Below are 14,050 nucleotides of genomic sequence, written 5' to 3'. Positions count from 1 at the left end.
TTATATTCTAGAGATAAATGAGAAAACAACAAAAACTACTGGATAGTGATAAGTTGAATGAAGAGACTGTAGCAGATGTTGTGACAGAGACTGATGGGGGACTGTTTTACCTAGAATCATTAGTGAAGCAAGACCTCACTAGTTTGAATGGCATCATTGAGACGCCTTGGGAAGATCTTGAGGAAGAAGCCACCAGCTTAGATAATAGTTTAGAACAAAGGTCCTAAAGGTGGAGGGAGCTTTGTTAAATTTAAGGAAATGGAAAATGAGCACTGTGGATTGAGTTTACTGAGAAGTCTGTGGTTGCAATCATTAAGGTCATGGTAAGAACACTGGTTTTATTCTAAATTCAAGAAAAGCTAGTAGAATGTTACAAATAGGAAAGTATGATTGACATCATTTCATTTCCACTTTAAAAAAGCACTCTTTACTTCCTTGTAGCAAATAAATTTTAATGGCAGAAGAGAGGAAAGAGGAATTGATGTTGGTAGGATATTTAAAAAAAATTTTGTTGGAGTATAGTTGCTTTACGATATTGTGTTAGTTCATACTGTACAGCAAAGTGAATCAACTATACGTGTACAAATACCCCCTCTTTTTTGGATTTCCTTCTCACTTAGGTCACCACAGAGCACTGAGTAGAGTTCCCTGTGCTATACAGTAGGCTCTCATTAGAAGGATATTAATTTGGTCACACTGAGAAATGGTAGAACATGGATAAGTAAATCAACCAAAAATATATAGGGAAATAGATAAATATTTATATATATTTAAAATTGATAGCACAGAGACTGGCATAAAATTAATACTCAAATATATAACTACTATTAGTTGTATTAAACATGATTCCTATCTTCAAAGAACTCAGTACCTATCTGGAAAGATTTGAGAAATAAACATACTCCTAAGTTCAGCAAGCTTGAATTGGATGAGGGAAATACTCTAATTTTATGAAAAAAATCATTCAGAGTTCATATAAAAGTCAGTAATATATCCTCCAAAGCCGTTCTATTCAATGTCATTTAAGATAGATATTTTGGTTCCCCATTAAGTGTCAGGCATATTTCTAAGCACTGAAAATACAGGGGTGAAAAAGACATAAATTGTTTCTGTCCCTGCAGGGTTAAATTCTTGCTGTTTAAATAAGCCTTGTCTTTTTTAAACTAAATTAACAGATTCACTCAAATTTTAAAATTTCCATTTTCAAGTAAATGGGGCTCAAGTTCTATAATTTTAGATATGGTGAAGTACTCCAAGTTATTTATAAAACTAAACACAAGACATAAATGACTGTTCAGTGATCTGGTCTATGAAGTAGAACAGGGAGAAGAATCCTCAAAAATACATCAGATTTAAATATGAATTTGAGAATTCCTTAATTAAAGTAAATTATTTGACAAAATGAGTTCCAGTGGAATGGATTTTTATTGTCTATATAACTAATAGTCCATGTTGCAAAAGTAAACAGATCTTGACATTACAATTGTCTAATTCAGCAAATATTTATTTCTCACCCATGCAATATCTAATGTAGCTTTGGTGACCCATCTTGATCTTGTAGTTTTTCCCATCTGTGATAGCTGTTATCTTGAGAAGTCTGTGAATTAAGATCAGTTAAGGCCAAAGTAAGGACAGTGGTCTTACTCTAAATTCAAGGAAAGCCATTAAAATGTTACAAACAGGAGAGTGTGCATAAAATGGTCTGATTTCCACTTTCAAAAGATATTCTAGGCTCCCCTTTAGAAAATAAATTATAAAGGTACAAGAGAAGGAGATGGGATTGAAGTCATGGTCTGTATCATTCCTAAGCAGAAAGGATGTCAAAGAATATTCTTAAGAACTAGGCTTGGATGTGACTTAAGTCGCTTTTGCCCAATTCCCATCTGACAGCCCTTAGCTTCAGGGCACCATTCTAGCTTCCTGGGTGGTGGTGATATGCAGTCTTACTGAGAAAATGGAGCAGTAAACACATAATATTGTTTCTGCTTCACAACATTTGCTATCAGAATCTTGGAAGCAAAAGTTCCTCATGTCTAAATGATAATTATTTCTTCTCTTTTACTTATTCCCAGCTACTGCTTCAAACTCCTACAGTGTTTGAGAGTTCTGTCTCCAGGTGAGAATTAGTAACCCTTCCTACTGAAATTTATGCAGTCCATCACTATGAAATGGACAAAGATTTTGGAAAGGCTAATCGCTACCCAAACTGGTTAATATGTTTTATTAACATTGAAGATTCCCCCTAGACAATTGAATGGACAGTGAAAAAGATTGAGCTAAATGACATAGATAACAGAATTGTCAGTTTACCTGGAGGATAGTTGAAATAAAGAGAGTGGATAATATCACCTTGGGAGAAAGTATATTAAAAGAAGAGTAGAAGCCTAGGGAGCTCTGATATTAAAGTAACTGGTAGAGAAAGAGGAGGCAGTGAGGTAGATGGATAAGAAGCGTTAGACAGCTACAAGGGTAACCAGTAAAATATTTCACATGGAAGCCAAAGAATAGGAGAGTAATGAGTTAATAACAATGCCAACTGTCACTGAGAGACCCATTTAAAAAATACTAACAAGTATGTGTCCGTTAGGAAGTCAATGTTGAGCTTAGGAGAAGGGGTTCAATAGAAAGTATGAAGAGAAACAAGAATGCAGTTAATTGAGGGATCACTAGGAGGTAAATAAGTAGAAACATTAAGCAAAGGTACATTTTCAGAGGAATTTGGAAAGGGAAGAGGAAAAGGAGGTTAATAGACCAAGATAAATTTAGTTTGTCTTGCTATTTGGAGGTGGATGGGGTTGGCTTCCATCTTATATGGACTTTTAGGATGGTATTAGAGAGGTACTTATCAGCTTAAGTGATCCCAAGTAAAGACCTGGAGTTAGGTAGAAGATAGGGTCAAGTACCCAAATGAATGGATTAGCTATTTTACGTGAGTTACTACAGTGATTGTTGATTCTAACTATGCAGTAGAATCACCTAGGGAATGTAAAAAAAGATTGCCCTACTATTGACCCCACTATCAAGCAAGTAAATAAGAATCTTGGGGTTGGGGTTGATGTATAGGTGTTTTAAAATGCTCTACACAGATTTCTGATAATTCAGTCTGTGTTGAAACAGAAGTGATAAGACTTTGGAAATTCTGAGAGAAATCATACCCTGAACATTCTTTTTTAAATGAAGTAGCATTAAAGTTTGCCTTCGGAGAGTAGTAATCAGCACATGGAGTGGGGCCTCAAGGAGAGCAATGGAGGTTAAAAATAAGGTATAAACAAGGACAGGGCTTTTATAAAATAGAAAGAACTGAGCTGGTAGCTACTATCTTTACTGAAACCATAGTTTCAAATTGCAAATTTCTGGGCTTGTCTCTAGATTAATCTGGGGAGAACTGACATTTTTAGATTACGTGGAATATCTATTTATTTACATAGATCTATTTAGTTACATAGGTCTATATTTTCTCTCAAAAATATAATTAGAGCTTTACTCAGGCTTTCCTTCTCTATTTTTATTCCTAAATTTTTGAAATTTTATCCTATTAGCAATGATATTTAAAAAAATTTCAGTTTGTAATTGTTCAGTGCTGATATATTTTTGTATATTGCCCTTGTATTCAGTAACCTTGCTTAATTCACAGATTAAGTCATGTATTTTATCTGGTGAGTCTCTTGAATACTCCACATACATAATTCTGCTCTCTGTAATTAAAGAAGTTGTACTTTATTGAAGTTAAATATGGAGAAAAATCTAAAAGTTAGTTAACTCCCACTTGCTTGGTACTGAATAGCAATAATCAGTTTCTGTTTATGCTCACCTTTTTATTATAAAGCTTTTGACCTGCAACATACATTTTGTTCTTAAAATTTATTTGGCAGTCCTTCTCATTCTTCTATTTTGTTTTGACATTTTGTTCCAATTATCAATTAATCTCTTTTGTAATAGTGACATATTACTTGTGTTTTCTTTTTATTCTACCCCATAGATGGCTCAGACATCAGAATTTAATTTGATGATGAGCTTAAATGGTTATATTTACTCATTTGTTTATTTCATATTTAATTCAGTAAATTCCTATAAACCTCTACTATATGTCAGTCTTTCTTTTAATAAAACAGATATGATGTGAACAAAAATAGATGCATGATCTGTCCATTGTTGAAAGTGGGGTGTTAAGGTCCCCCACTATTATTGTGTTACTGTTGGTTTCTCCTTTTATGGCTGTTAGTATTTGCCTTGTATATTGCAGTGTTCCTATGTTGGGTGCCTGTATGTTTCCAAGTGTTAGATCTTCTTCTTGGATTGATCCCTTGATCATTATGTAGTGTCCTTCTTTGTCTCTTGTAACAGTCTTTATTTTAAAGTCTATTTTGTCTGATATGAGTATTGCTACTCCATTTGATTTCCATTTGCATGGAATACCTTTTTCCATCTGCTCACTTTCAGTCTGTATGTGTCCCTAGGTCTGAAGTGGGTCTCTTGTAGACAGCATATATGTGGGTTTTGTTTTTGTATCCATTCAGACAGTCTGTGTCTTTTGGTGGAATCATTTAATCCATTTATATTTAAAGTAATTATCGATATGTATAAGGAAACACAGGCCTTAAATGACACATTAGACCAGGTAGACTTAATTGATATTTATAGAGCATTTCATCCAAAAGCAACAGAATACACATCTTTCCCTCATACACATGGATCATTCTCCAGGACTGACCACATGCTGGGCCACAAAGAGAGCGTCAGTAAATTTAAGAAGACTGAAATCATATCAAGCCTTTTTTCTGACCACAACACTATGAGATTAGAAATAAATGACAAGAAAGAGAAAACTGTATAAAACACAAACATATGGAGGCTAAACAATATGCTACTAAATAGCCAGTGGATCACTGAAGAAATCAAAGAGGAAATTAAAAAATACAGAGACAAATGAAAATGGAAGCACAATGATCCAGAACCTATGGGATGCAGCAAAAACAATCCTAAGAGGGAATTTTATAGCAATACAGTATTACCTCAGGAAACAAGAAAAATCTCAAATAAACAACGTAGCTTTACACCTAAAGCAACTAGAGAAAGAAAAAGAAGCAAAACCTAAAGTCAGTGGAAGGAAAGAAATCATAAAGATTAGAGCAGAAATAAATGAAATAGAAATGAAGAAATAAGTGAAATAGAGATGAAAACAATAGCAAAGATCAACGAAACTAAAAGTTCTTTGAAAAGATAAACAAAATTGAGAAACCTTTAGCCAGACTCATCAAGAAAGAAAGGGAGAGGACTCAAATCAATAAAATTAGAAATGAAAAAGGAGAAGTTACAACTGACACCACAGAAATACAAAGGATCATAAGAAACTACTGCAAGCAACTGTATGGCAATAAATGGACAACCTGGAAGAAATTGACAAATTCTTAGAAAGGTGCAACCTCCTAAGACTGAATCAGGAAGAAACAGAAAATACGAACAGACCAATCATAAGTACTGAAATTGGAACTGTTATTAAAAAATCCCAACAGACAGAAGTCCAGGACTAGTTGGCTTTATAGGCGAATTCTATCAAACACTTAGAGAAGAGATAACACCTATCCTCCTCAAACTTTTCCAAAATATAGCAGAGAGAGGAACACTCCCAAACTCATTCTGTGAGGCCACCATCACCCTGATACCAAAACCAGACAAAGATACCACAAAAAAAGAAAATTACAGGCCAATATCACTGATGAATATAGACACAAAAACCCTCAACAAAATACTAGCAATATGAATCCAACAATATATTAAAAGGATCATACAACATGATCAAGTGGGATTTATCCCAGTGATGCAAAGAATTTTCAATATCCACAGATCAAACAACACACCAACAGATTGATACACCACATCAACAAATTGAAGAATAAAAACCATATTATCATCTCAATAGATGCAGAAAAAGCTTTGGACAAAATTCAACACCCATTTATAATAAAAACTCTCCACAAAGTGGGCATAAAGGGAACATACCTCAATATAATAAAGGCCATATATGACAGACCTATAGCTAACATCATACTCAGTGGTGAAAAGCTGAAAGCATTTCCTCTAAGATCAGGATGTCCTCTAAGACAAGGATGTCAACTCTTGCCACTTTTATTCAACATAGTTTTGGAAGTCCTAGCTGTGGCAGTCAGAGAAGAAAAAGAAATAAAAGGAATACAAATTGGAAAAGAAGTTAAGCTGCCATTGTTTGGAGGTGACATGATACAATACATTAAAAATCCTGAAGATGCTACCAGAGAACTACTAGAGCTCATTAATGAGGTTCGGTAAAATTGCAGGATACAAAATTAATACACAGAAATCTGTTGCATTTCTATACACTAACAATGAAATATCAGAAAGAGAAATTCAAGACACAATACCATTTACCATTGCACCAAAAAGAATAAAATACCTAAGAATAAACCTGCCTAAGGAGACAAAAGACCTGTACTATGTAAACTATAAGATGCTGATGAAAGGAATCGAAGACAGCACAAACAGATGGAAAGATATATTGTGTTCTTGGATTGGAAGAATCAATATTGTCAAAATGACTATACTGTCCAAGGCAATCAACAGATTCAATGCAATCCCTATCAAATTACCAATGGAATTTTTTGCAGAACTAGAACAAAATACCTTAAAATTTGTATGGAGACACAAAAGACCCCGAATACCAAAGCAGTCTTGAGAAAGAAAAACGAAGCTGGAGGAATCAAGATCCCTGACTTCAGACTATACTACAAAGTTATAGTCATCAAAACAGTATGGTACTGGCACAAAAATAGAAATACAGAGCAATGGAACAAGATAGAAATCCCAGAAATAAACCCATGCACCTATGGTCAATTGATCTATGACAACGGAGGCAAGAGTATACAATGGAGGAAAGACAGTCTCTTCAGTAAAGTGCTGGGAAAACTGGACAGCTGCATGTAAAAAAAATGAAATTAGAACATTCTTTAACACCGTACAGAAAAACTCAAAATGGATTAAAGACTTAAATGTGAGCTTGGACACTATAAAACTCTCAGAGGGAAGCATAGGCAGAACACTCTCTGACATAAATCAAAGCAATATATTTTTTGATCTGTCTTCCAGAGTAATGGAAATAAAAACAAAGATAAACAAATGGGATAAATTTTACAAATGGGATAAACAAGTACAAATAATTTTGATTTTATTTTGTCACTTTTTTCCCTGCTCTATACGTTGTAAGAGATTAAAGGACATTGTTTATCAAGTTTGTATAAATTTAGTTATTTTAAAGTGTAGAAATAGGAGTATTCGATGATAGATTTATAATATTATAAACAAAATTAGGTTTAATATTTTAAATTTAATAGCTATATTTTTTTATCAGTAGATTTGAGTACACTAAGAATTTAAGAGGGAGTTGTTAGTATTTCCTCCAGGTGATTGGAATAAATCCCAAATCAAATGATCACGTTTTAAAAAATTCTTATTCTCAAAAGACTACATTGCCTTCATTGATTCTATTGGCTGAACTGGTTGTTTCCTTCATGTTTTACAACAGACTGAGTCTTCAAACTTCTTAACATGCAACTTGCCATCATTCAGCCTATGTATTGCATTAAAAAAAAGAAAGCACACCTAAAATCTTACAACCTATACAGATTTTAGGACAAGAGTAGAGAAACTACCAACCTTTTTTATATTCCCTGTATGTTAAATAACTACATTTTGAAGGAATCATAACTTCTAGTTAACCTCAAGAGAAGTGTAAGATATTTAATCACGTTGCTTTACTCTTTAGGTGAAAAAATACTGTTCTTAAAAATGGGCCTAAGAGAATTATTCTGATTTATTGTGCAGTGATACTATTTATTCCAAAGTGTCTACAAAGACCAAATTAATCTTTTGAAGATATTGAGATAATAATATGCTAAACTACTGAATAAACGAGAGGTGGTTTATCTTTAGGAAACAATAAAGCATGCCAAAAATTGCTTGGATTCTTGATTCAGCCCCCTAATCTGTATCCTCCATTATCTTCTTTCCCTCTCCTCTTCATAGAGCAGCCAGAATGTTTTCAAAACTCAAAACCAATCATGTCATCTCTTTGCTGAAAACCCATCAGTAACTTTCCACTGCTCTGAATAGTTTTGTCAGAAAGATCCTGCAAGGTCTAGCACCTAGTTGCCTTTCCACCTCATTTGGTACCACTTGGCAGTTGCACACAGATTTTCTTTCAGTTTGGAAAATTTTGGAGAATGCCCATTTCCTCTGGTGAAAGCATAAGTGTACCTACTCAGAACAATTTTCCTTTTCCTCATTAACTATTCACCCTTCAGGTTTCTAGTCCATCATTGCTTCCTCAAAGAATCCTTGTTTCTGAATTCTCTAACTACTGCAACGCCCCAAACATACAATGTCGGTACTAAATGCTCCTTCTGCAAAGTACCTGACAGAAATGTAATTTTATATGTTTATCTTGTCATTTGTTTAGAGCCTTACTCTCTTCTAGACAGGATGCTTAATGAGGGCAGGTATTGTGCTGACTTTTGATCACCACTGTAGCATGAGAGACTAACGCAGTTCCTCCTGGTACTTAGTAGATCTCAATGAATATTTTTTTGAATAGATAACCAAATTAATAAACTTTAAAATTCACAGAAAGTGTATACAAGTAACCAACATGACCCCATGTGTATCTTGAGTATGTTAAAAAATGGTTCTATTTAATAGCCTGTGAACCCTGCCCTTTCTGTGACATGTGGGACAGAAGATACTACAGACAACACTAATCAAACGGGCAAGCCTGGTGGCCAGGACAGAGTGATGCTGAAAGAATAAAAGTTCTATCATTGACAGGATTTGTACCAACTCACTTTGCCCAGAGACCAGGCAATATTACTTAGCAGAGAGAGCACAGCACTAGATTTAAGGGTTTCATGGTTTGTCCTAATTCTGCCTTTCACTTGTTCTAACTCTGGTATAAAGTAAAAATTTTAATTTAGATAATACATTTTACTATAAGAGTCTATGATTACAGAAAATGTATTGTTTTTTTATAAATATTATAGTAAATCCAGTCTGAATTGCAATACAAAGGTTCTAGCATTCAGGTAGATTACCTAGCCAAAATGTTGTATATCTAACGTGTACTAAAAGCAAACTTTATTTATTTCACAATTTTGTCAGATACTGATTCTGTGATAGTCTCTGTAGTAATAAAGAGATCAAACAGGAGTGCTGAACAAAGAACTTGATACAGGAATTGGCAAGAGCATTGGTTTGAATGCTGGAAGATCTCAGTTCCCATCCTTGTTTTCAACTGCAAGTCAGTCATGCTTTTGGCTTGAAGACTTTCCCTGGAGTGAACTATGCTGTTAGTTGCTCTCCATCTCATGTGTCAGGAGTTTGGGGTGATTTCTCTCTTTTGTGAGCCTAGATTACTTCTTAAAGGAGACCATGCAGAGAAATTGATTTGTTTGCCCTGGAGCTTGGGGGACACAGTGTATTATCATTAAGACCATGGCTGAAATATTTAAATGTCTGCTGTTGTAAACCCAGAAGGCTACATTTGGGAAGAAATTGCATGTCCACAGAGGATAAATAAATGGGGCATGTTTTCTTAACCATATGCAGGACTTTTGTGAGGGAGTTCTGGCCTGGAATTGTCCTAGATCCTGCCCAAGAGGCCCACCTAGAAGGATAAGGAGACATAGTTGGAAAGAGGGTGGAAGGATACCATTCTATACCCATGGTATGAGGGAGAAAATAAGCAGCCAGCTAGAGAAACACATTCACCCACAACAAGGGAACTGATTGGGTTACTTCTGAGGGTCCCATGAAAACGTTCATGAACAAAATGAACCATCTTTCTTTAATCATCTGCCAAAGCCCTTGGAAACCAGTACCAAATCAGTGCCAAGCAAATAAGATTCATCTCCCCTGATCCTTTCTACTTCCAAATCTAGGATGAATCATAGAGAGCTCAGTGAGCAGGGGTGGATGAAAAGAAATTCTAGGAGGGGAAACAGGGAAGAAGAGCCCACTTCACTGCCTCACCTCTGCCCCATCTGCCACAAGCCCAGGGGAGCAAAGAACCTTAACCTAAATGAAGTCACAATTTTTTGTGAGTATCCAGGACTAGACAAATTAATTGATAAATTGATATTTTTGAATTAAAAAAAGTGGAGGAATTTTTTCTTAATCTGAGTGTGAACTGAAATGTTTCTGCCTGAGATTTTATCTAGAGACAGGGAAGTAAATAGCTCACAGAGCTGGTTTGAATATGTTGTATGCCAGCTACACTACAAATATATAATAATGTAACATTTTATTTCTGAAGCAGTACTCAGCGTTGGTGTTAGTACTGAGAAGACAAAAAGTAGAAATAATTTGTGGTTGGGGATTGGGGGCAGCAGGACATTTTCACCAGAGGTTAAAGTTAAGGTATTGAGGGAAGGCATTGTATGTTCTGACGAGAAAATTGTAGTAATATATCTCATAGTCTAGACTGGACCACTACTAGTTCATTCTAATTACTCAACAGACTTAAAAAAATAGAGAGGGCATCATGAAAATAAATATCATATACACAGTAGTGTATGATGAAAATTAAGTATCTTTTAAGAACAATATTATTTATGCTTTCAATTTATGAATTATGGAGCTAGGTGGGTAAAGAGTGGGACAGAAAGAAGCTAATGTTATTTAATGCATACAATATGGTAAGAAAGTTGTTCCCAGTACCAAAGCATGTTGCCATTCCATGCCCATTGTGGAGTTAAACAGGATGCTGCCATCTCTATTTATTAAAGTTACAGATTGTTAACTATTACATCAAATAATAATTGGTCTTTATAGAGCTATTTTTTTCCTCAGACATTTGATTTGAATGGAAGGATTTGAATGGAAGGAATTTGATTTGAATGGAAGGAATTCCCTGAGTAGCTCAAGATAACAGCATAAATCTTGAGAAATTTGATTGCACAAATAATCTAGTAGCCTATTGACTGGCCTAAACAGTGTTATGACAAGACAAATTTTATAGCTTCAGTTTCTTTATAAAGCAAGGAGCTTTATCTTATGTTTTAACACTAAACACAGGTGGTCATGTAACCCCTCTGTTGGGGTTACATACAACATTGGCCAAAAGTAGACTCATGGATAATCTATGACCCTTATTTGGGAAATGAGAACCACAGGTCCAAATGTAAAATTAGTAGAAACTTTCCAAATGGAAGAAAAGTATGATTACTTAGAAATAGAAGGTTCTGAGCCACCTACAATATCATAAGTAGATAGTTTCTATTTAACCTAGCATTGATGCCATTGCATTTATAATGTTGTGTATACATAATCGTATGAATACCTAGCAAAGTATGTTTACATTGTTTGATAGAGTCATAGGAATGTGTTACTAAAGATATGTTACTGAATATATTATTGAAGTTACTATATTATTTCTTTCTAATTAAAGTTTTGTAGATATGTGATGATGTATTCTATTTAAACTGCATTTCCACAAATGTTTTCAGTAGCTTTTGAAAAATGCCAATGACAGAAACTATATTATATTCTCTCTTACATCATTTATTTGGTATATACCTACATTAAGGAAATAAAAACAAAGCTCAGACCTACCATGAACATGCACAAAGTGACTAAAGATTTCCTATTATAGACCTTAAGAATGATGTTTCATTTGTTTTACTTGCTTCATCACCTAATCAATGAAAAGGAAATCTTAATTCTGTTATCCTGAGATCTAATTGGAGTATAGATTTTTACTTACTTTCATTGCTGTTTCAATCAATGGTTATAAAATAGTCAAGATAGCATTTGTATTTATATATGTGCTTAAATTTTTCATGGACTTCTCATTTAATCTCTATTATTATAATATGCACTTGGTATCACAACATTTGTCCTGTTATTTTTATCCAATAATGTTAACAGAGTTGATTTAATCGCATTTCTCTTAATGATTTATATCTGAACATCTCATCTTTGTTTTCAACAGCTGAAGATGCATGTGGAGGAACAATGAGAGGATCTAGTGGCGTCATATCAAGCCCTAGTTTTCCTAATGAGTATCATAATAATGCTGATTGCACTTGGACCATTGTAGCAGAGCCTGGGGACACAATTTCACTCATATTTACTGATTTCCAAATGGAAGAAAAGTATGATTACTTAGAAATAGAAGGTTCTGAGCCACCTACAATATGGTAAGTAGTTTCTATCAATCTAGCTTTGATGTCATTGCCTGAGGCCAGTTGGGAATCAGAGATAAACTGTATGTGGGCCTTTAAAGGATTAAATATTTAAAAGAACTAACAGTTACAGGAAAATTGTAAGGCGTAGCTGTCAGAGCTGAGGAAGATTTTGGAGATTGGGTACTAATATATAGAATGGAATTTTGAAAGATGAAGCTTTCCATCAGTATTTCTTTATCACTCAATCAATGAAAAATAATGTGATTTTTATCAAAACTTGTATAAGGAAATAAGAGTTGTTCCTACAATTGTGTTCCTTAGTGTGCCAGTTCATACTCTGGTTCATAATCTGGTTCCTTTCAGATTAATTGAATAGTCTTGGAAGTAATTTGCCTTTGTTTTTGTAGATAGCTCTTTTATGTATCCTGTTATCTGAAGGCAAAAATTAAACACTGTGATCTGGGTGAATGTGGTCTGTTTCTTTAGAGACTCAAGGCATGGTCTCATGAAAATTAGAGTTTTCAGAACATACTTTTAGGATATAGTATTTGTAAAAAGAAAATATTTCTTTATGCTGTTTTAAAAATTTAAATGCACTGATATCATTGAAGTGTAATGTAGACTTAGTAATTGAAGAATGGTGGGATTAGTGAAATGAAGACATAGGTAAACTCTAGACTAAAAGGGCCTTTTAAACCAGGTAAAATATTTAATAAGAATAGCAGGAACTTATTAAAGGATTTTTATCAAAAGCAATTACATGAAGAGGTTTGTGTTTTCAAATGATGATTCTTGCTGAAGTATAGAGATTGATTTGAAGTGGGGCTCGATTAGCTGTAAGAAAATTTCTTAAGAGATGTTTGCTGTAATCCAAGAAAAAAAATCATGGTAGCTTGTATTAAGATGGTACTGATGGAGATAAAGAAGTAGAATGAGTTGAGAGATTTTTAGGAGGTATAATGATAAAGACCTCTGTAGTGAATTGAAGAGTGATAAAGAAGGTGGTGTTCAAATAAAACATCATTTCTGGCTTGCGTAAATTGGTAAAGGCAGGAGAGATACTCACTGAATTGGAAAATGTTGAAGGAAGGTCACGTTTGGGATGGGAATGCTATGGTTATTGAGAGATGTTTTACATATATTTAGTTTGAAGTCTCTTTGAGACATGCTGTTAAAGCCATCTAATAGACAACAATATCTATCTATATGATTCAGGAGCTGTGAGGAGAAGCATCACTGATAGTGTAGTTGATATTGATGGTAATAGAACCAGAAGGCATCAATAACATTGGCTAGACAGAGACAGGATGGAATGAGAAGATAAGAGGGCACTAGGATTGAGTTGGAGCATCAACAGCATATAAGGCCCAGGCTTAGGAGGATGATGCAGCAAAGGAGACTAAGACAGAGAGACAGGAGGAAATCTAGGGGAATAAGCTGTCACACAGGCAAGACAAATGTGAAGAAGAAAGAATAAGACAACATTGCAGATTGCTGTTGAAAGGACATTAGGTAAATGTGTGTGTTTGTGTGTGTGTGTGTGTGTATGTGTTTTAATACATTCATAGTTGGCTAGACGTCAGCAAAAGTACCGTGTTTCTATCAGCTTAGTCATACCTTTTTAGGTAAGATGAAAATAACACACTTAGCTCTACCAACTTTGGTTTTTTGTTTGTTTGTGTTTTCCTCTTTCAGTCCCTCGATACCCAAGTTTATATAACTTTAACTCTTCCCATGATAATTTTGTGCCTGGGTACAATGAAACTCAGCAGAATCCTGGTTTAAAAATGTTAGAGAATTCAAAAACTATTGTTTCATAAATTGCTACTTCTACAGTGTTA

The 14,050-nt window shown here is 34.4% G+C and overlaps 1 protein-coding gene across 1 annotated transcript in view; it reads left to right on the top strand.

Moving 5' to 3' along the window:
• CSMD3 (CUB and Sushi multiple domains 3) overlaps window positions 1-14,050 on the top strand; it is a 1,064,314-nt gene that overhangs the window by 284,145 nt on the left and 766,119 nt on the right. Inside the window, exon 5 of the mRNA XM_004265377.3 lies at window positions 12,014-12,221. Coding sequence (XP_004265425.1) covers window positions 12,014-12,221 — 208 coding nt within the window. The remainder of the gene's footprint in view (window positions 1-12,013; window positions 12,222-14,050) is intronic.

The sequence above is a fragment of the Orcinus orca genome, chromosome 17 (assembly GCF_937001465.1).
Source record: "Orcinus orca chromosome 17, mOrcOrc1.1, whole genome shotgun sequence".
NCBI lineage: Eukaryota > Metazoa > Chordata > Mammalia > Artiodactyla > Delphinidae > Orcinus > Orcinus orca.
This window is presented reverse-complemented; position numbering and strand designations above follow the sequence as displayed.